Genomic DNA, 21,649 nt, shown 5'->3' with positions numbered 1-21,649 from the left:
AATATGTATTTATTCCACTCTTTTTTTTTTTTCTATTTTCTCGTGGATATTACTATTACCAATAAATTGAGAATGAAATATTCTGTTATATTATAAAAATATATATTTTCAAGTATCATCATCCAAAATGAACAGTCTTGCGTTGGCAGGGAAATCAATCAAGTGAGTGAGGGGCAAGATGATTTAGTCAAAAGTCTCTCTCAGAAAAATATTTTTAAAAGCTTATGATGTAGTAGTAGTAGAAAAGAAAATTAAGAAATGAGGAGGAGGAGGAGGAGGCAGGCACTCGGGCAAGTATAATTTAATTATTTATTTTATCCATCCTGTTCCCAGTTGTATGTGAACACTTGCGCGTCCGTCCATTAACCATCGGATCAAATCAGAGCGGAAGTAGGCACTCAGCAGAAGTTGTAAAAGAAAAAAGAGGGGTGTGTGCGTGTGTAGGGAATAGGGATGGACGCGGGCACCCCTGACCCCGAGTGAGTGAGAGAGAGAGAGAGACAGACAGACTACAGTAACAGACGTCACTTCCTGGTGGTTCTTTTTCATTTTCATCATTAACAATAAATTTGAATTCTGTGTATGGAGCTCCACATCAAGGTAGCCCAGGCCGTCCACGTCCTCAATCACGATACTCAATCCTGCAACCGCGTCGCAGCTAATCAGTGGCTCGTCCAGTTCCAGCAGACCGACGCTGCTTGGGGAGTCGCCACTTCTATTCTTACTTCCGACCACCCTCACCTATTCCTTTCCGATTACGAGGTCGAGTTTTTTGCCGCCCAGATTCTCAAGCGGAAGGTCTCTCTTTCTATCTTCTCCACTCTTTCTCTACTTGAACCCTCTTCTCAGTCGACACAACTCCTACTCCACTACTCCTTCTTATGATTTATATATGTTGTTATTATTTCTAAACCTAACCCTTAACTCGCATTGTTTTTCTATCATATCAATGTGATGCCCTCATATATAATTTTTTAACGATTCATCGTATTTGATTATATTGTCAACTATTTCTAGAATATTGCCTCTGGATTGTAGCATGATCAATTTTAGTTGACTTGTTTTCATCTCCCTGCAGATTCAAAATGAAGGATACAATTTGCATTTAGCAGCAAAGGATGCACTCCTAAATGCGCTTCTCGTAGCTGCTAAAAGATTTAGTTCAGGCCCTCCTCAGGTATTCAAATGAGATTTCTTCTCATTATGTTAGCCGTCTTACGTATTATCGTCAAAGTCTTTGCTGATGCTCCCTTTTTTTTGTGTGTGTCAAAGCAGCTGTTAACCCAAATCTGTCTTGCACTCTCTATGCTTGTACTTCATGCTGTAGAGCATGGAAAGCCCATCGAGAAGTTGTTCTACAGCCTGCAGAATTTACAGAGCCAAGATAATGGAAATAATGCTGTTTTAGAGATGCTCACTGTCTTGCCTGAAATTATTGAGGATCAAACCAGTGATTGCCATATACCCTCTGCTCGGCGTTACGAGTATGAGCAAGAGGTTTTACATTCTGATTTGTGCAACTGCTAACTTCTACTGATTTTTCAACGTACAACCATTGTTTGAGCTATCTGCTCACGTCAAATGTAGTTTTTCTTTGCAGCTTCTCGCACGTACTCCTATGGTACTTGACTTTCTAATGCAGCAATCTCAAGAGGGGTTTGGCAGCCATGTTCAACCCCATGTTAGGAGCAGAAAGATATTGCGCTGCTTGTTAAGCTGGGTGAGAATAGATAAATTCATGCCAGATTCATGAGAGAGGGAAGGATAGTGGTATCAAGTATTGTTACTATTGTAATCTCCAATTTCAACTGATTTTGTAGTCTCACCAAATCATTGATGTGGAACTTAGAGTATGTGTACTTGGAGGACTGGAGGAGGGATAAGGGGAAGTGTTGGAGATCCTCGCTTTGGTTGGTAAAAAGTGAACTGATGAGGAAGGAAGGAAATGTGGAGAGATTACCTCCCTATACACATAAATCTGATCCTTTCAGCTCATCTGAAGTTGGAGGAAGGCTTAGAAAAGTTCTGTCCCCTTCCCACAAGGATTATATATATACTCAAGAATGGGAAGAAAGCTCTTGCCCTCCTCAATAACAAGAAACTTGATTGGTTTATCATATCCCTCCCCTAGTTGAAGGATTTGTACCCCAACCCCCTCCATCCCCCTCAAGATGCTATATAGCCTTAATTAATTTAATTTGTAGATAAACAATAATTATTTTACTAATTCTTAAACACTTATGGAAAAATGGCATTGGTCTCTGTGCTAAATCTTTTGATATGCAATTGGTCTCATTGAGCATGCTTCACCATGCGTTTTCTTCCACTTCCATGCTTGTTTTTAGTTGATGTGTCTGTTTACTTCCATGCGTTTAGGTTCGAGCTGGTTGCTTTTCGGTCATTCCTCCAGTCTCTCTGCCAGCCCATCCACTTTTTAACTTTGTTTTCAGTTCCTTGCAGGTATTATCATTCCTACTTTAGATGGTGTTTCTGAGGTTTCTTCAGAATCAGATGCATAGCAATTTTTCATGACTTATGTGCTATTTGTAGGTTGCAGCTTCATTTGATGTGGCCGTTGAAGTTCTTGTTGAGCTTGTGAGTCGGTACGAGGTATAATCCTATAGAATTTCTATGTCTGCCATACTGCATTATATTTCTCAGCATGTTTACTCATATAGAAATAAAATATTTTGATTGAGAATCACTAAGGTGTATTCCTGCTCATGATATCCTGCTAGGATGTACCACTTATAGAATCCTTGTAGAAAGAAGAGGCCTACATGCTACAACCCACCAAGTATCCTACAAAATGATGATGCTTTCAATGAATGAAGTGTTAGTTTGTTCAAGAATTATGTAAGTAGGTTCCCTGTTCTTTGTGTAGTGTTTCGAACCCTTCAGTAATCAAGTAGTGCAGTGGTTGAACTAGGAATTGATAGGCAGTCAGGATTTGCAGTAGCCTACAACAAAGTGGAAATGGAATATTGACAATCTGAATCTTCGGATGACATTAGAGGCCTTGCATGACAACAGTTGAGATTTTACTACTACATCATTTTGCCATATTGATGAACAAGAGGTCTCTTTGAACAACAAGGGAAGGGCTTTCTCGCTGTGTTTACGTTAATTTGTAATTCCGGCTTAGGATATTTTAGGAATAGGAATCTTGTTCATTAGGTACTTTAAATAACTTTGGACATCAATCGACTAAGATTGGTCTGTCTTTATCAAATAAGTTATAAGTTCCAGTTGGATTAGTGGTGTAAGTTAGTGCTTTTTCAGTATAGCTGCTACAATTTATTGTTCGAATTAATCAGTTCTCAAGGCTGTTTGTTAATGATGGAATGGAGCCTCACTAGGTCTGGGTTCACGAGAAGACGATACACAAGAGTTCTAGTGGTAAACTGAGATTCTCCTGATATCTACTGCAATTAACATCCCATGAAGACTCTGTCACGATGAAATTTGAGTGAGAGAAACTGAAAAATGATATGAGAGATTAGAATTGGTCGAAGATGGTCCTCGTTCTTATTCTTGTTAAAATGACAAATGAATAGTGAAGAAAAGTAATGCTGATTGGTCTACTTTTGTCAGAATAGTTTCAAGGCATTAATTTAAGATTTATCCTCCTCGCTTCTTAACCTCTGAGATTTTAATCAAATTCGCTTTTGTTCTCTCTTGACAAAAGGGATTACTTAATGCTATTCTCTTTTTCCACCTCGTGTTTTTGTTGCTTGCCTCAACAAGCATGGTTATTTTCTTTAGGTTGTTTCCTTATGGGTTATATTTCAGAACAAAATCAATTCTGATTCTTACTTGCTTAATCCTTATGAATGCCCTTTCAAGGTCACAGAAAAAAAAAAAAAAGAAAAGAAATCTTCTGCACTTTCATGTCTATAGGAGATCGGAGCTGATTCCTAAAAGAATGTTATCCAATAAGAACTCATTGACAACAGATTATATTCAACCAGAATTAACTTTATTTTCAATTTTGCTCTCTAGGGTCTGCCGCAGGTTTTACTATCCCGAATTGGATATTTGAAGGAAGAACTTCTTTTTCCTGCTCTTAAGAGTGGAGATGAGAAAGTGATAGGACGACTAGCATGCTTGATGTCAGAAATTGGTCAAGCTGTGAGTATCTGAATTAATGAATTTTATAATTGTGTGCAATACATTCACTCGTTCCTGTTAATCTTCTGCTACATTTTGGCATCTTTGTCAATTGTAAGTATGAAGCAAACCGTTAATTGTTTATTTTGTCCCTTTTCTTTTTTTTTTATTTATTTAATATTTCACTTGACACTTCGACTTTGATTAACTTGTCTGTTTCTGTGCCAGGCACCCTTTTTGATTGTGGAAGCAAACACTGAAGCACTTGAACTGGCTGATGCTCTCTTGAGGTCAGATTCAGGTCTTTGGAAATCTTATAAACAAAGTGCCATTTGGAAAACGTCGCTCCAGCAAAGTGGTTTTTATTAGGAATTAAAAGTTGTGAAGCTTGGATTGGTCTCAATTTGTTTAACATGTTTTATATGTTGGCAGTTGTGTGGCATTTCCAAGTGAAGATTGGGAGATTGCGGACTCAACGTTGCAGTTTTGGTACATCTTATTTCTTATGTGTTCCCAGTACATATATAAATGATGAAAAACATTTCTTTTTATTCTATTTGGAGGCCTTATATCTTGAACTTGTTCTGACTTTTACATACCAGGTGTAGCCTTGCTGGGTACATTATTGGGCTTGACGTGGATTGTGCTGAAAATAGGAAGAACTTGGAAGAATGTTTTGTTCCTATTTTCTCATCATTGATTGATGCTCTTTTGTTGCGTGTTCAGGTTTGTGTTTATGTTTAGGAACTCTTCTTGGTGTTGATGACTATAATAGCTTTCCTGGAAACCTGGAGAGATCTTGTTCGCAGGGGCAAAACCACCCACTTAGGAATCTTTGGCATTTCTCTTACCTAGAAAATCTTTGTTAATTAAGAAATAATTCCAGGCGTATCTGTCTACTCTCTTGGACCGTCAGAGAGACATCTTCCTTAAGTTTAACTATAAATGGGATGAAGGAGTGCTTAACTGATAAATAAAAATTAATCTTCCTCTGTTAGAAATTTCCAGCTTGCCAGTCTTTTTCGGCGCTTCCCTAGAATCATTTGAGTATCAAATGCAGCGCTCTCCTGAAAAATTTGAGGAACTAAACTTGTCATTAGCTCAGGAATGGGTTTGAGTTTGTCGGCCTTCATCTCTCTAATGAAAAAGCGAAAAAGATCCTGTCAATTGCTGCTGTTTTGAACTTGAACGACAGGTGATCCATTTAGCAGACATGTTTCATAGCCCCTAACTTATATGTGGATGTGTAAGATGCATGTGGGGCATCTTAAAGGGCCACCGTAAATACAATAATAAAAATTTAAGACTTCTTTCAGATTCTTGGATCCACATGTTTGGATGTGAATATAAAGATTGTGCTTGCTTGTGAGATGTATCCAATTCGACTTCATCCAACCAAGTCAAGATGGTGATTGGTTGTAGGAATATTTTTCTCATATAAAAAAGAAATATTTCAATCACATTTTACTACTCTCAATAGAAATACATCACATTTCTACTATTTGAGTGGTCCTAATTTCAACCGGAAGGGAGTTTAAGATGAGTGTAGAAAAGTATAACTATATTGCATTATTACGCTATTTGCCTCAAAAGTAATAGTTGAGATTTAGCTGGCATCACACCTTTACAGAGAGGAGGTCTTTAGAAAGAAGTTATAATTTAGGAAATTGCATCTTATTTTGGGACATTTCAACTTTTGAGGGATAGGAGTGATGAGTTTGGGGAAGAGGGATTAATATGCATTGTGTTTCAAGTATTTACAAACATCTACCAAAGTATCTTGGTTAGCTTAGATACAGGATTGAGTACTCTTCCTTTTTTGTTTCATTTATGCCACATTTCCCAAGATTAAGATGTCTACTACCAAATCTTTTCATATCTTTGTGGTTCATATGTTATACTGGTGTTTAGTTTAGTAGCAATTAGCTAGGGACATTACCCATTACCTCTTAATCAGGTCCCAAATGTGGAAGTGGGAAGAAAATATCCCCTCCACCCCCCCAATCATTAAGGCAAATGTAGAGTAGGAAGTACTGGAAATGATTATAAGTGGTCCTCCCTTGCCCCGGACAATTTCATTACCTGCTCTTTTTAGTAGTTTCCAGAAGATTGATTGATGAATCTTTCAGTTCGTTCCTGAGATATGTTAGGGTCCATTCTGCGAACTATACTGTGAGTGGATTTTGTCTTCTTAATTACAACTTTACTTTCTCTCTTATGATTGATTCATGTCTTTCCAGGTCGATGATTGCACATATAATGACACTGGAAGAGCCCTTGATGTGCCCAATGGTCTTGGACAATTTAGGATGAATTTGGTGGAACTTTTGGTGGACATTTGTCAGCTTTTGGGGTCTGCTTTATTTATTCAGAAGGTGATGATTGCATGTATCCTAGAACAGTTATCCATTTGGTAATCTCTTCTTGTGTTACTATGAAAATTTGAGTATGCTACCATAGCTAAACAAATTTAAGATGCCAGTTCAAGCTGCAATTAATTTTCCAAATTTCTTAGCCCCAAAAGTGACAGACTATTTGATGCAAAGGAAGAATATTACTACACTTAATATACCTCAAATCCTCTTGGAAGAGATGGATATTGGTTGTGTTTTATATCATGATTCAATAGGGAAATAATCAACTAATCTTTTCCATTATACAAGAAAAAGGATTCCTAGTTTGCATTGTGTAATGACTGATCCCTTTCAATTCATATATGTGAGATCTTGGTTCCATGAATTGGGATATTCCCTAAACTCTCACTGACAGAAGTAATTTGCAAAAAGAGGAGCGATTTGGACAAAAAGGGGGAAAAAGAATTGGCTTACAAATCCTTTTTGTCAATGACCTACGACCAATCAATCAAATATTATCTAATTTGAAATAATACAAGTCAATGACCTTGATGCTATTCCTATGCCCATCTTGTTACCTAGTTATTATGAAGTAAATGCAAGTGAGAAATTGAAAAAATCTGATTCTCATCACTAGTTGATTTTACTTTTATTTCTACCCTAATCCAATGTTTCCTGTAAACAACATATTAGATTTTCCTTGGAAATTGGAAATCTGCCAGCATTGATATTTATTGGAAAGAGGTCGAAACGAAGTTGTTCATCCTTAATGCGGTGAGTCGAAAGTCCTGCATAAGTTTTCTTTCCTTATTCTTTTATCATCACTGCTTTATCGTCACCAGCAGTGATCTCCCTGGAGGTTTATCTGTAGATTTCTGAATGCTAGCTCCTTTTAGGTTGCTGAAGTTGTTCTTAAAGAGGGACATCATTTTGATATCTCCATTGTCATGCAACTGGTGATGATTTTGTCCAGCAAGTCATCTGCAGACCTCAGGGGATTTATGTACCTTGTATGTCTTCTGTTTATTGCTTAACTGACTGAACGATAACTCTTCTTAAGCCAAGTCTCAAAGGAATATTAACATCTTAAAGCGACCTTACCTGATGACTTTATTTCTTGAATGCTTCCGTTGTAGGTATACAAATCACTTGCAGAAGTCATTGGTTCCTATGCTAAGTGGATGTCATCTTCTCAAACCAACATTATACCATTAATGTAAATGCTTCCAAACTTGCTACATTATACCGCATTATAGTGATTTCCTTCAAGCATACTTCATTTAGTATTTCTAATCTGTATGGAAAGAAAGGATTATGTGCTGAATGATGTTAGAATAAGACGAATGTATCTGAATTTATATTATTCTTTATACCAGCATTGAAGTTATAATGTATTGCGAAACTCAATCCCTTTTCAAGAATTTAATTTGCACTGCTATTATATTCTGTGATTGACCTGCTACTTTCAGATTATTTTTGGGTTCTGGGATTCGTCAACCATTTTGTTCGAGTGCTTGTGCTTTTGCATTCCGCAAACTCTGTGAAGAAGCTGCTACGATGATGCATGAACCTTCCAATTTGGAAATCTTAATTTGGATAGGAGAGGTCAGTTTTATGGCTATCTAATAAATGCATTAGATGTCATATCATGAGGCAACTGTTTAATTTAATCTTGAGAGAAGTGACAATTTTTGGCAGATACTTAAAATTTAAGCCAGTACATCCAACTTTAGTGAGGCCTATATTTATTACAGTGTCTGCCATCGTGGGTCTACAAGATGGTCAAATAACATGACAAAGCTCTTGGGGCACTGGTCCTTGATTTCCTATTGTTTTTGAGTGACTTAATATTCACAAGAATAGATAGAAAATTACAATTCGTATTTTAGATAAAAAAAGTAAAGTATGTATCCTTACCACTCTCCAGAAACTCAAAGCAACATAATAATAAGACCACTTTGGCATGAAAATGTCAACTCCATTTATGCGCATAATCTTTTATGTATGGTGATGTAGATAGTAATATCTTAATCACACACAGCTGCTCCTGCAGACATTTCGATTTCTTCTTTAGTAACTATCAACAGAAATGGCTGTTAGGGCTTGGAAGAGATGAAATTGCCCTTGGAGGATGAGGATGAAGTAGTTGGTGCCATCACTCTGATATTTTGCTCTATCCCTGACAAGAAGCTGATGAGTAACTTGTTTGCTAGATTGCTCTCTCCTTCTTATGAAAATATTGGAAAAGTTGTAAGTGTTTTTTGGTCTTTTTAATTTCTTGTTTCAGGCATCTACTCCAAACTCCTCCGTGTTCATTTTGTGTTTGGTCTTATGACTTAATCTATATTCTCTGTTCATCACAAAGCATTTGCACTCACACCACCACTAACCTAAGTGTCATAGGCCATAATAGTTGCAAGATTATGCCTCCGACATACGCTTCTCAAATTGGTATTGTTGTCCAACTTTACCAGGCTTTTGACTAATGGATCTCATACTTTACTCTTCTGAGTGCTTGTATGGATTGCGAAGTATTATGTAGTGACTAGTGAGACTACAATATTTTGAAAGGCACAATCAGCTTTCCTCACAACGACTCACTTTAGGTGGATGTTGACTCACAAGCACTCATATAAAACCCGATACGTGAGGATATATCAATTTTATTTAAGGCAAACTTCACTTGTAGGTCACAGCTGCTGTTCTCCATGCCCTCCAACTAACGTACTTTTGGCTTGAGAGAACTTCAGGATGAAATATTCTGAACTGCTGGTGAAATATGTTGCACTTCTGGTCTTCTCATGTTCTTTCATTTGAGTGGACTAAATTCTAATACTTGTTATTCCCTGACGGATGGACAAAGGATATTGCACTAAGGATCCTAAGCCACAGTTGTAAGCTGGTTAGAGGATTCAGGCACATTTGGTAATAGGGTTCAGTTTACCAAAATCACAATTTTACCAGTTGTACCTAAATCTCAAATCTATGTTGTACAGCAAAGTAATCTGACTTCCTTGTTAGAGAGTCAGTGATTAAGAATATATACTTTGTTGTGTGGCTGTTGTCTAATCTCCCATCTGCTTCCTTTTGCCAGACATAGTTTTGGCTGAAAAAAGATTTATTTTAGTTTTGACAGCGTTTTCTGAGTTTCCTTTTCCTTAACAGAGGAATTTCCTATAATCAGTGAAGAACCATTCAAGATGCAGCCTAATCTTTGTTTATCAAGTCTTGTAAATCTGAAGATACTAAAGTACCCATCCTCATTGATTCAGATTGATGAAGATCATGGGCATACTTTGAGGCAAAATCCGTCAACTTATATGGAATCAATCAACTCAGCTGTGAGAGGGCTACATAGGTTTGGTCTTGCACTATTTATGCTTATTTGTGGTTCTCAGGTGAAGTATTTTCATGGGCTGGAGGTTTATGCAGTCATCTATTTGCCTAACATGACATAAATTGGTTATGGGAGAATTATGGGAGTGGCCATGAGGCCTGTGGCTTAGTTATATTATCAGTTTAGGCATTTGGCCCAGTTAGTCAGTGCCTAACTGTGTTGGTTAAGCTTTCAATATTAACTGATCCATGTATGACTGCTTGCCAATTTTCTTAGTTGATTAAGAAAATGAATTATTTATTTATTTTATTATGATGTAAAATTTCGAGTGTGTTTCACTTGTTTATAGAATTCATAGTCTCATACACTGATGAACTTGTGATTGTTTTTGCCTCTAAAATTTCTGGTTCTAAGCTGAGACTTTGACTAATCTATTAAAAAGTAGACTAATCAGATCAGTTGAACAAATTTATGGTGTGATGATCATTTACATTGCCTTTGCTGTCTTCGACTTAAGCAATTTTTTTATTTTTCATCATTATATGCAACATAGGACCGGGGAATATTCTGTTACATCTTGTGCCTAAGATGACCTATATCAAAACGCGCACATTGTGAATATGTTTTCATCTGCTAAAATGTTTTTTCAACTGCATATGGTAACATATGTATGTAGATAGTATAAGCTTAAATTGCTAAGGTAACAGTTTATGGTGGTAAGTCAATAGTTTGCATAGTATGTCCTATGTGGGAGGGCTATGTACGTTTTGTGAGGGAAATAGGCTCAGTTATGTGGGGATGCTGTAAGTGGTTGAAGAATTTCAAATTAATTTGATGGTGGCAGGTGAATCCGAAATTTTTTCATCATTAAAATTAAAGAAAAGTAGCAATCAGATTGAAATGTTATTACATGTTGTAGTGAAGAAGCAGCAAAAGTCGGTTTTTTGCTTTGCTTATTTTGGATGCTTTGAAGAGAAAGGAATAGGAAAGTTTGGAATGCCACGATATCAACGTTACGGCTGAATTTGGGCAATTTCTATTTAGACTCATGAGAAGTATCCTTTCATTGCTTTTCCATGGATTTTCCCACTGCTGATTCTGCTGTAAAGAAAATTTGAATAAGAACAAATATATTAATGTGTAACTGCCATAACCTCTGTTAGCCAAGTTGAAGAAGAAGATTATCCTTTATACATAAAATTCGGAAGCAGATGAAAATGACTTAACAGCTACATTAGTGTATTATTGACCTACATCACCAAAATTTTTGCTGTGTCCATTAGGCTTGGTCACCATGGCTTCACTACTTCCATTTTTTAGGTGTTTGAATGAGATGATGTTGATTTGGACAACATCAGAAGTTCCAGTGATGGTGCGGATCGCTTCATCTTCTCTTTGTTTGCCTTGCTTCTAAATTGACTTTATTGCCTGGATAAATGTTGTGTCCTCGTAGAAATTGCTGCATATATCAATATCATGGTTTTCTTAGCTTAATCACTGGCTGATCATTGCAGGATTGGTACTGTGTTCAGCTATCTTGCAGTACATTTATCTACTAGTCTGGATCCAGATGGGTCTATCCTTGCTTTACTTGAGCTGTTTTGGCCAATGCTTGAGAAGCTCTTTTTGTCCGAACACATAGAAAGCGCAAACTTGTCTGCAGCTGCTTGCAGAGCTCTTGGGCTGGCAATTCAGGCATCAGGTTTCACTATTGTCATTATTTTTGTAGGCACCAAGACAACACCCTCTTAGCCTAAACCCGTCACATTGGTCGAAGACCATGATGCCAGAAGACTCAATGGTCATCACTAAGGAACCTGTGCTACATCATATATAACCTATTAGAAATGGATGTCCTCAAATATATGCACCATTGAATTCCCGAGGGCAACTTTTATGTTCAAGATAGAGTGCATATAATCTGGAAGCTAGAGAGAAACTGTTATTGGAACATCATAGTTTTATAAAAAATTCTGGAGAAGATTAGTTTTTTAGTTCACTATTAAAATCTGAAACCAAGGGGCTCGCGTCATAACATTAGTTGGTACATTGCAGGTCAGAAGTTTGGGACACTATTTCCGAAGGTTCTCGACTCTATGTCAATCAATTTCATGTCATTCCAAAGTCATGAATGCTACATGAAAACAGGTGATAACATTTACAATGAGTGGGCCTGGTGTTTGCAAGTGTCCGAAATACGAATACCAGAGAGAAAGATTTGTGAAATTTTCATTATTGCTTGGGTTTGCATGGTTAAGAAAGTAATGTAAATGTTATTCTGCATATCAAGTTAGTTGCTTGGATCTAAGAAACTTTGGCAGGCATCACTTCAAAAGAGAATATACTTAACCTTATCAATAGGCTGCTTTAATCTGATATTCACCAGCAAGTTGTCGATAATTGATTGAGATACGGAAAATACTTATTTAAGTCTGAAAATTGGTTGACTCAAAACCTTTTCCATGTACCGTAGAGCAGAGCCCTAGTTTAGTGTGAGTATTGCAGGATTCATGTCTTTTTAAAAAATTTCCTCATTGATTGAAATGTTTGAATGGGTCGTGGTTATACCATGTTTATCCCTGGTGGATGTTCGAAGTCCCTTCATTTTATCATTTTAGTGAGCCATCTGTTGTTTTTGTCTCCCCTTATTATCATTGTTGTTTTGCCAGCTGCTGTCATTATCGAGGAATTTGGCGTTAACGAGGAATATGGACCTCTATTCATGAGAACGTTTGAAAGATTTTCTTCTTCAACATCAGTTATGGCTCTTACTTCGTCGTACATCTGTGATCAAGAGCCCGATGTGGTTGAGGCCTACACAAATTTCGCATCTGCATATGTTCGCAGTTGCTCCAAGGTGCTCGTCCTCATGTTCGACATGTTTCACTGTATTGATTTCTTGAGTTGTAAAACAAATTGTTTCACTATGCTTCCAGATGATATATATGTTTATGCATAACTCCTTGCTCCTACTCTTGTCAAACTAATTTCATATTTTGATTTGTCAATTTACACAATGAAAACAATGCTAATTTGCATTTCAGGAAGTATTAGCTGCCTCTGGTTCTCTTTTTGAAGTATCCTTGCAGAAGGCAGGAATTTGTTCTACAGCTTTGCATCGTGGTGCAGCTCTATCAGCAATGTCATATGTGACCTGTAAGCCTTCTTGAAGATGGGGTATTGTTGTGTATCCCATATGTTTCCTCTTTTTCTACACATGTTATAGTTCAACACACTACCAAAATTCTTGCATTCTGGGACGCTTTCAATGGGAGATTTTGAATTTGTTCCAAAAGGAATCAGTGGTGATTTTGGTGTATTTGGTGTAAGCTCATATCAATTTATGGTTTGTTTGGATGGGGTGAAAAGTGGAAAATAAAATGAATGTATAAGAAAAGGTTTGGTGTTTGGTAGATGTATATGAAATCCTATAAGGCTAAAAAGACAAAAAATACATATTTTATTTTTAATTACTGTATAACCCATATATATAATTCTGTCAAATTCTTTTTTCGTTACACTTGCTGCTGATAATACAGTTACATAGTTTTTGAGAAAAGATAACTAAATCGCCGGAAAACTACTACGCCGTCGATCATTGGTAGTATTTTTTTTATTTAAACTGAATAATTTAGAATAAATGGACAATACTCATTTTGATGAATATTTCTACAAATAAGATTTTTAAATTTTTTATATACTAAAATTATTTTAGTATAATATTAACTTATTTATTTTCTAATATAAATAAAGTGAAAAGGTTAAACACTAAAAAAACTAGCCTTTTCTTTTCAATATATTTTTCTCGTACCAAACAATAGGAAGTATTTGAGATTTACTTTCATTCTTATCATTAGTAAAATAGCAGGTTCTTAACTGGTTTCTTATGTGATAGTTGGTCTGGTAAACATTGCAAATGAAATAACTATATTTAATTAGTCTTTCATGATCTCCCTACTAGAAAAGCCACCAATTTCACCAAATTGATTTCATTATCCATCTTTCCTTTAGCTGCCATTTTCACCTTATTGATCTTTTAACTTATTCATGAGCTTTACAGGCTTCTTGGAGGTTGGCCTTGCTTTGTTGTTGGAACCTGAGGGATCCACATCTGAAACATCTGTTCAGGATATGGTCATAAGAGTCATATCTATCAGTGGTGAGGGCCTGGTATCAAATCTGGTGTATGCTCTACTTGGCGTCTCTGCAGTGTCAAGGGTAAACATGAGATCCTTCAAATTATGATTTTTAAGAATTGAGGAATTACCTTGTTTGCAATTCGTAAGATGCTCCAGTTACTTATCTGTCTGAAGAGTGCATGTAAGAACTGCGTTGACATATTATTCAATTATGTTTTGATGTTCCTGCAGTTCCTTACTGAAATGATACATCAATTAGATGCTGTTAGTAGTCTCTAAACCAGAGAAATCTGGCTGCCAGTGTTAGGAAATGATAACCGGAGAGTAATCCTGCTAGTGCATTCATTCTGGAAACTGTTGTTTACAGTATCTTCTGTTTTGATATGCACTGCCATTGTCACAGGGTATTGGAAGGATCCGTGCTGCTTGCTTTCTTGGAAAATTAGGCTTGAGTAGGAAGACACTGAAAATCTGTTCTGATAAATTGTAATTGTGCCCCATTGCAGGTTCATAAATCTGCAACTATTCTCCAACAATTGGCTGCAATGTGCAATTTAAGTGAAATAACAAAGTGGAAAGCTGTTCTCTGCTGGGAAATTCTACAGAGATGGCTTTACTCTGCTGTAAGTCTCTTCTATCTCTATCTCTTCTGTGTTCGTGTACATGTGTGCTACTTGTATGCTTGTACTAGTTTTAGAAACTGGTTTGAGGACTTAAAAATTCTATCAGCCAACAGAAATTCACTCTTTGAGTTTTACTGTTAGTTGCTTTGTGGCCATCCTGTTTTGGATCAAGCAATTTCAATTAATTGTGACCTTCACAAGATCACTGTAAAAGTTTATTGGTAGAAAATCAAACAGAAGCTGCCGCTTCATCCAGACAGTGAGACATACCCAAGCATCTGTCTCTCATTTCCTGTAACATCTGTTTAGTTTGTATTACGCATTTTCTCTGCTTGTTTAACTTCAATTTGATGCAATACTGAGTACAAATCATCAAGCAGAGAGATCTCCTATACTAATTTTATGTTGAGTTCTTAGCCAACTCTTGCATGCGGAACATGTTTAGAAGATCCTATAGGTACCATTTTAGAGTGGATTATTGTCATCCCTGAGTATTACCTCATTGTAACTGTCGATGTATTCAGTTTTCCTCATGTTACCTTAAATAGCTTCTATGTAGGATTTATTGGTTGATGTCTTGATGATTGAATTTTAGTTTACTGTGTGCAACTTGAATTGTTTGCATTTGGGAAATCAAAATTGCTTTAACTTCCATAAAGTCATAGGTTGTGGAACAGGAAATTAACTAGTGTCTGGAGTTATGATTTCATGCACTCTTTTCTTGCATTTTCATTTGGGTCTTTTCGCTAGTTTTGATGTGTTTGTGATGTTCTAAGAATTTAGTTGCACCTCTATCTGGAGTTTTGTGTTTTTAGCTTTTTATGTTTTGAGGTATTTTAGTTGCAGACGCTGCCTGCGGAGTACCTAAAACAGGGTGAAGCTGAATCTTTAGTGCCAATTTGGCTGAAGGCTCTTGTTGCTGCGGCTTCAGATTATCTTCAGAGCAGACAATGTGGAGAATTAAGTAGCCATGGGCATATGCAAGGGAAAGGGGGAAGACTTCTAAAACGCTTGTTAAGGGAATTTGCTGATAACCATCGTAATAGTCCAAATTTGACTTGATATATTTTTCCATTTTCAACACTAATTTATTGAAGTTAGCCGGCAGCTTTGATGAGCTCGCAGTTCTGAGATTTGTGCATTAATCTAGAGGATGGATATGACATTATATCACATACTGCACCTGAAGTATGTATAGTATTTGAGTTTCCTTCTCATTTGATACGTCCTGTGAATTCATCAGTTTTCATTTGAGGATAAAGTTTGACAAGAGGAATTGGAGCCCGGAGGAAAGAGAGAAATGGGTTAACCCAATGGGTAAGTTGCTGCAAGTTCTTAGGGTGAAATACTCGTGTTTAGGCCGGACCACAATCCTAATACAGCCCACAACCACCAAGTAATTGGCATAAAAGGATCAACTTTCCTGATTTCTTTGATTCTCCTTGTATTTCCTGAGACTGAGTCATCATATAGTATGTTGCAGACTTCATTTGTTATGCAAAGATGTGAAACTTTTTTTGCAATATTAGCTGCAGGGTTGAGGAAAGTGCATCCTTCAATGGGACAAGTAATGTACGTGCCAAAAAGAAGACGAAGAAATTAGTTATAAAAAATTGGGCATCGGGTAACAATGAAAATAATTATTGGTGTTCAAAGTGAAGAAAGTAAAATTGGCAGTTAAACCACAAAATGTTAGTCAATCAATAAACGTAATTATCCCGAAAATATTGAATGCTGCTTGTCCTTTTATGTTGGAACAATGGATATAAGTATTTCTGAGTTTGGGATTCAGGTGTGGTCATAGAGCGCGAGGAGTTTAACATATACATATATATAGACACACACATATATATAGGGGAAAAAGGAAGAGATGAAGAGAGGTTGGAGCTGGTGCGTGGTAGGTGACGTGATGCTTAATTAAGCATCATGGTGATGTAAAATATATTAATTTTGATGAATCAGGAGAAGAGAAGTAGAGTTTGGTGCAGAGTTGTTCATACTAAAAGAAGAAGTGGGAAAAAAGAAAAGAGCAAAGCAAACGACAGGACGCATGGGCATTGGCTGATGTTGCACTCAAAATGTCCAAGTGAGGTGAGGTGAGGACTCGCTGTCTCAAAAAGCAAAAAAGAAAACAAGAGGCTGGAATAATAAAATCTGAATTTGATAAGAAAATATACATTTTTGCTGAATGTAAATATATATATATATATATGTTTGTTTTGAGGAAGGGGATGGTGATTGGTGAATGGGTGATAAATGATGATGATTGCAATCGTACAAGAATCCGATGAGTTGATGTGGAATTTACAATAAACTAAACCCAAAAGGAAATGGAAATGCTATTGTATTTGTAGCCGTCACGAACTGCTTGTCTGTCTAAGTAAAAGGAGAGGAGGAGGAGAGAGTATTATTAGCATTATTAATGATGATACATATACATATAACATATATGATAATGATGGTGATGATGAGTTGAGGAATGCGAGTAGGAGGTATGTCAACAACATAGCTTGGCTGGCTGGTAGTGGTAGTGGTATTGGTATTGGTACCTTTTAACCTATCATTCTCTTTCACACACAACACGCAGTCGTCACTCCAACTCCAATAGCCAAAAGCCAATAGTTGTTGCATCATTATTATCAGTAGTATTGTATTATTAGTTCACTGCTTTTATTGTCATTTTTGACAACCCACTGCAATTATGCACTGAAAATCTTTTGTTACCTCTGTAATTAGCAATTAGGATTACATAGGTAGAGTTTGGGGTTTTGGTGAAGGAGAGAAGATAATTATGAGATTTGGAGAAACGGTAATGGTAATGGTAATGGGAGACAGAAAGAGTGAGCAGCAGCAGCAAACATAAAAACGTTTCAAGTTGCAGTATCAGACAACCCCATTCCACTACTTTACAACCCATACAAACAAAACAGCTATACAAATACATACATACGTACAATTACAACCCCCACCCCCTTTCTCTCTCACTCTTCTCTTCTCTTCTTATTCTGAGTGGAGGAGCCTCATTCTCACCCTCAGCCTTCCTCCCCCCCCCCCCCCCCTCCTCTTCCTCTTTTCTTTCTCTCTGCATCTACAAATTCGCCCCCCCCCCCCCCTTCTGTCACGTATTTGTAAATTCCGCGAATAAATTTGTGTGTGGATTGGGATTGGGATTGGGATTGGTGGTGTTTATTGTCGGCGCCAGGTCCCTTTCTGTCGCCATTATCTCTGTCTCAATCCAACCCTGATGATGTTCATGATTTTGACTATGCTTATCATGATTCCCTTTTTCAATTTCTAATTTATTCTCTACTTCCTCCTCCTTTACTACTGAGTGACTTTCACGCATGCTTGAATGCTCTTTCCAGCTCCTCCTTTTCACTTCCAATCCAAGATTGATTTCTTGAAGCCGCCCCTCCCCTCAATCACACTCACTTCATAGATCCATCTCTTTTCAATTGCCTTCCTCCTTTCATATATTTCCAAGGAGTGGGACTTCAATGTTGGAATGCGGCTGAATTGATTTCTCCCGATCTGACTCTGCTTCTCCCAAGGACGCTGTAATTGCTTCCTATTTTTCTTTCATGCTATATTTCTGTTTTTATTCACCTCTCTTCTGTTGCTTCGCCTGCTACTAACTATGACTTAACATGACTAATCTTGCATCCTACCGCTAGGATCGTTCCTCATTCATCTTAATTTACTTTGCTCCCTTATTTCTTTCTCGATATTTAGCTGCTGTACTGGTCGGTAGTAATTTAAATGCCTCATCAAAATCTTTTTCCTGATACTCTACCAGTGCAGGCAGGTCAGTTTTCATTTCATCTTTATTCTATTATCTATATCTTCGCCACTCATTTTTCTATCTCCACAGACCATTTATATTCTTGCAACCTACACGGTATCTTAGGAGCATACAAGTTTTTCATTTCCACATTCCGAGGTTTTGGCATCGCACTCGACACTTTATTCTGCCGAGCACATCACCGACTTCACTGCATGCACAAGACCTCGACTTTCCATAACCAAACAAGATTTCCGTATAATTTATTTCATTTCTATTACGAAAGCTTTACTTTCATCGCATTATGCAATAAATATAATTTCGCATTTGCCTTGGGTACTTCTTGTTGCCATCTCCTCCACATTCAAATTTTATCAACTTGTAAGCATAATCTGTTTTTCAGGTTCCATGTATGATACTCTATCCTTTTCAGAACTACCAACACTGTAGCTGGAGTGGATCCCAGACCAAATGTCAGGGACTCTTGCAGCAATTTTAGGAGGTGCTGCAGGAGCCGTGGCATTGGCAGGGATACTGCTAATAATTATTTGGTATTGCATTTTCCGCATTAGGAACGTTACAAGATCGGAGACAGGGTCATCTGATCCGTCTGTTCAAGGTAACTGTTTCTTACAAGTACACCAAAAGTATATTATCACTTCCAAATTAAAGAAAAAGTAAAAATAGAAAGTTTTTAATGTTGCAGTTGGGGGTGCTGTTGGGATCGAATTTACTTTGCGGGATGCCAGGAGATTTGAGATGGAAGAAATGTCATTAGCAACAAAAAATTTTAGTGACAAAAGTTTGATAGGGCAAGGAAAATTTGGGGAGGTGTACAAAGGATTGCTTCATGATGGGATGCTTGTAGCAATAAAGAAGCGACCTGGACCTCCTAGTCAGGAGTTCATTGACGAGGTATTTCAATTATCTATGAGATTATTGTGAGTTAACAGAGCCAATTTGTTTGGCATGCTTATAAGACATAAGCTGGAAGTGTAACAGGAATATTTTGACATTCTTCTCATTCTTTTTCAAATTTCTTTTCCCGTATTGTTCTTTTCCTTTTCTTAGAGTTTGATACCGGAATCTCTTAGACCTTTTAGTATGGCTGACTGATTGAACATCCATATCACATATCTGTTACATTTGCATGTCTATTGCATTATATACAACAATTTGCTTAGTTTTCAGTAATTATGGACTGAAAAAGACTGAGTTTAAGGTTCATTCTTATCAGGTGCGATATCTTTCATCTATTCAACACCGAAATCTGGTGTCTCTGTTAGGTTATTGCCAGGAAAGTGATCTACAGATTCTTGTGTACGAGTACATACCTAATGGAAGTGTTTCTATTCACTTGTATGGTAATCTATTTTCCTTAATTCCTCTCTCTATCTGCCTATCTATATCTCTCTATTTGTGTGTGTGAGCACATGCAAGAGCTCCATATTAATTTTCTCTGAGATGCTGCCTATACAACAAAGTCCATGCCTTGACGAACCATGAAATAATGACTTTTTGCTGTCTTTTATATTTTACCTCTTTGTTTGCAACTGTCTAATTCCTGTATTAGCTTCTACCCATACCTATATCATTTACTTTTCCTTCTCTTTCCCATAACCACCCTCTTTTATTTTCTCTCTTCGTCTTTGTTTCCTTTCATATTTGTTCTTCCTTGCCTCTTCCTGTCTCTAGTATTTCTGATTTGCGTGAATACATCTGATCACCCCATGTCTTATCCTCAGGCGCTGGTCAGGTTTCACAGGAAAAGCTTGAATTCAAGCACAGGCTTTCAATAGCTCTTGGGGCAGCTAAAGGTGATCTTCTGCAAAATCAGTGAGCATTTTGGCTTTCCTGGTATAAGTTCATTTTAGCTTATGATGAAAAGGAAAAAACATAATATCTAAGATGGCAGAACAAACACTTGTATAAGGTTCCCCATAACCTGAATCGTCTCCGCTAATTTTGTTGTCAAGCACAGCGTAATAAAATGCTTTTGTCCGTGCTCATTAGTACTTTCTAACTCAACATTTTCAGGTTTGGCCCACCTCCACTCGCTCAGTCCTAGGTTGATACATAAGGATTTCAAAACAGCAAATGTTCTTGTAGATGAGAATTTCATAGCCAAAGTAGCAGATGCTGGGTTACGCAATTTTCTTGGGAGGTTTGATTATGCTGGCCCATCTTCCCAAGATGCAGCCGATGAGATTTTCCTTGCTCCAGAGTAATATATGTGCTATTTGGTGATTTATTGTACAATTAGTTTGAAGGGTATTAATTTTTCTTCATGTACTTCTTCAGGGTCAGTGAATTCAGAAGATTTTCTGACAAAAGTGATGCGTACAGTTTTGGGGTGTTTCTTTTGGAGTTAGTAAGTGGGCAGGAAGCAAGAGGCCTGCTGTCTTCAGATGTCAATCATAATCTGGTTGAATGGGTAAATTTTGCTTTCTGCACAAATCATCACCGGTTTTTCTATGTTGTGGACATTTTGTTCACATATTCACGATATTCTCACTATGTAAGTAAAGAACCGAGTTGCACTAGCAATAACTGTTGTAATCTCTTCTTCTCTTTTAAGGTAAGGAGATATTTTATTATTAACCGAGAAATACAGAATACACTTGGTCATACAATTCATTAACTCATAATTGATGCACTGGTGCTCTACAACATGTCCCATCAGTTCAACTCACAACCTTCCAGCTATGTGAAATTACAACTCAAAGGGCCATTTCATTTGCATTGAAGAAAATAAGACTATGGATAAAAGGGAGGCTTAGTTTTTCTTTCATCTTTCATTTGCAGGTGCACAATCTTCAGGATTCTGGCAGCATATCTTCCATAATTGATCAGAGATTGGGTAATAGCTTTACAACAGAAGGCATGGAAGAATTCTTACAGTTGATAGTGCACTGTGTGAACCCTTCGAGTGAGAGGCGGCCTGCCATGAGCTATGTGGTAACAGAACTGGATAGAATCCTTGAGAAAGAAATGAGCTTGACAACAATCATGGGGGAAGGGACCCCAGTTGTGACACTGGGAAGCCAGCTTTTTAGGGCTTCAAGATAAGGAGTAACAATGTAACTGTCTTTGAGTCACAACTTTCACCTGTGCGTTATGGAAAATATACCTCAGCCCAAACACCAAAGTAAAGAGTCCGGCTGTCTGTTAATTGTATAAAGAACAGTTGGATTATTTTTTTATTTTTTTCCTAGCTGTGTTAATTAATGTTCTTGTAAACAAGTTTCTATATGTTATTGTCAATATTATAGTGAAATTTGAGTGGGGATTTATGTGGATTCTCT

General features: G+C 37.1%; 2 protein-coding genes across 13 annotated transcripts; both read left to right on the top strand.

Annotated features, from left to right (window-relative positions):
• Positions 1 to 133: 133 nt before the first annotated feature.
• On the top strand, positions 134 to 15,787 carry LOC105177494 (ARM repeat superfamily protein). 8 transcript variants are annotated; one of them, XM_020699283.2, is made up of 24 exons: positions 134 to 798; positions 1,079 to 1,177; positions 1,276 to 1,497; positions 1,601 to 1,720; positions 2,377 to 2,460; positions 2,551 to 2,610; positions 4,003 to 4,131; positions 4,339 to 4,400; positions 4,543 to 4,599; positions 4,713 to 4,836; positions 6,351 to 6,485; positions 7,158 to 7,238; positions 7,361 to 7,474; positions 7,601 to 7,680; positions 7,934 to 8,069; positions 8,565 to 8,714; positions 9,737 to 9,822; positions 11,316 to 11,503; positions 11,857 to 11,949; positions 12,471 to 12,658; positions 12,846 to 12,957; positions 13,862 to 14,019; positions 14,447 to 14,563; positions 15,404 to 15,787. In XM_020699283.2, exons 1-24 carry the CDS (start codon positions 583 to 585, stop codon positions 15,623 to 15,625), a joined length of 3,033 nt encoding a protein of 1,010 aa, XP_020554942.1. In that variant the 5' UTR covers positions 134 to 582; the 3' UTR covers positions 15,626 to 15,787. The 8 variants fall into 8 exon arrangements, with proteins under 8 accessions (XP_020554942.1, XP_088741391.1, XP_088741392.1 ...); XM_088885265.1 differs by having other exon boundaries at positions 1,273 to 1,484; positions 1,588 to 1,720; XM_088885266.1 differs by having other exon boundaries at positions 1,273 to 1,497; positions 15,410 to 15,787.
• Positions 15,788 to 17,656: 1,869 nt separating this feature from the next.
• On the top strand, positions 17,657 to 21,643 carry LOC105177490 (Protein kinase superfamily protein). 5 transcript variants are annotated; one of them, XM_088885273.1, is made up of 9 exons: positions 17,657 to 18,120; positions 18,296 to 18,368; positions 18,778 to 18,963; positions 19,051 to 19,259; positions 19,582 to 19,708; positions 20,090 to 20,161; positions 20,382 to 20,568; positions 20,646 to 20,778; positions 21,150 to 21,643. In XM_088885273.1, exons 3-9 carry the CDS (start codon positions 18,816 to 18,818, stop codon positions 21,411 to 21,413), a joined length of 1,140 nt encoding a protein of 379 aa, XP_088741399.1. In that variant the 5' UTR covers positions 17,657 to 18,120; positions 18,296 to 18,368; positions 18,778 to 18,815; the 3' UTR covers positions 21,414 to 21,643. The 5 variants fall into 5 exon arrangements, with proteins under 5 accessions (XP_088741399.1, XP_011098973.1, XP_088741398.1 ...); XM_011100671.3 differs by lacking the exon at positions 18,296 to 18,368 and having other exon boundaries at positions 18,748 to 18,963; XM_088885272.1 differs by having other exon boundaries at positions 17,657 to 18,368.
• Positions 21,644 to 21,649: the final 6 nt, after the last annotated feature.

This window comes from Sesamum indicum, linkage group LG9, assembly GCF_026168435.1.
Source record: "Sesamum indicum cultivar Baizhima isolate 11 linkage group LG9, ASM2616843v1, whole genome shotgun sequence".
Lineage (NCBI taxonomy): Eukaryota > Viridiplantae > Streptophyta > Magnoliopsida > Lamiales > Pedaliaceae > Sesamum > Sesamum indicum.
Note: the sequence above shows the minus strand (reverse complement) of the source record. Positions and strands in the feature narration are given on the sequence as shown.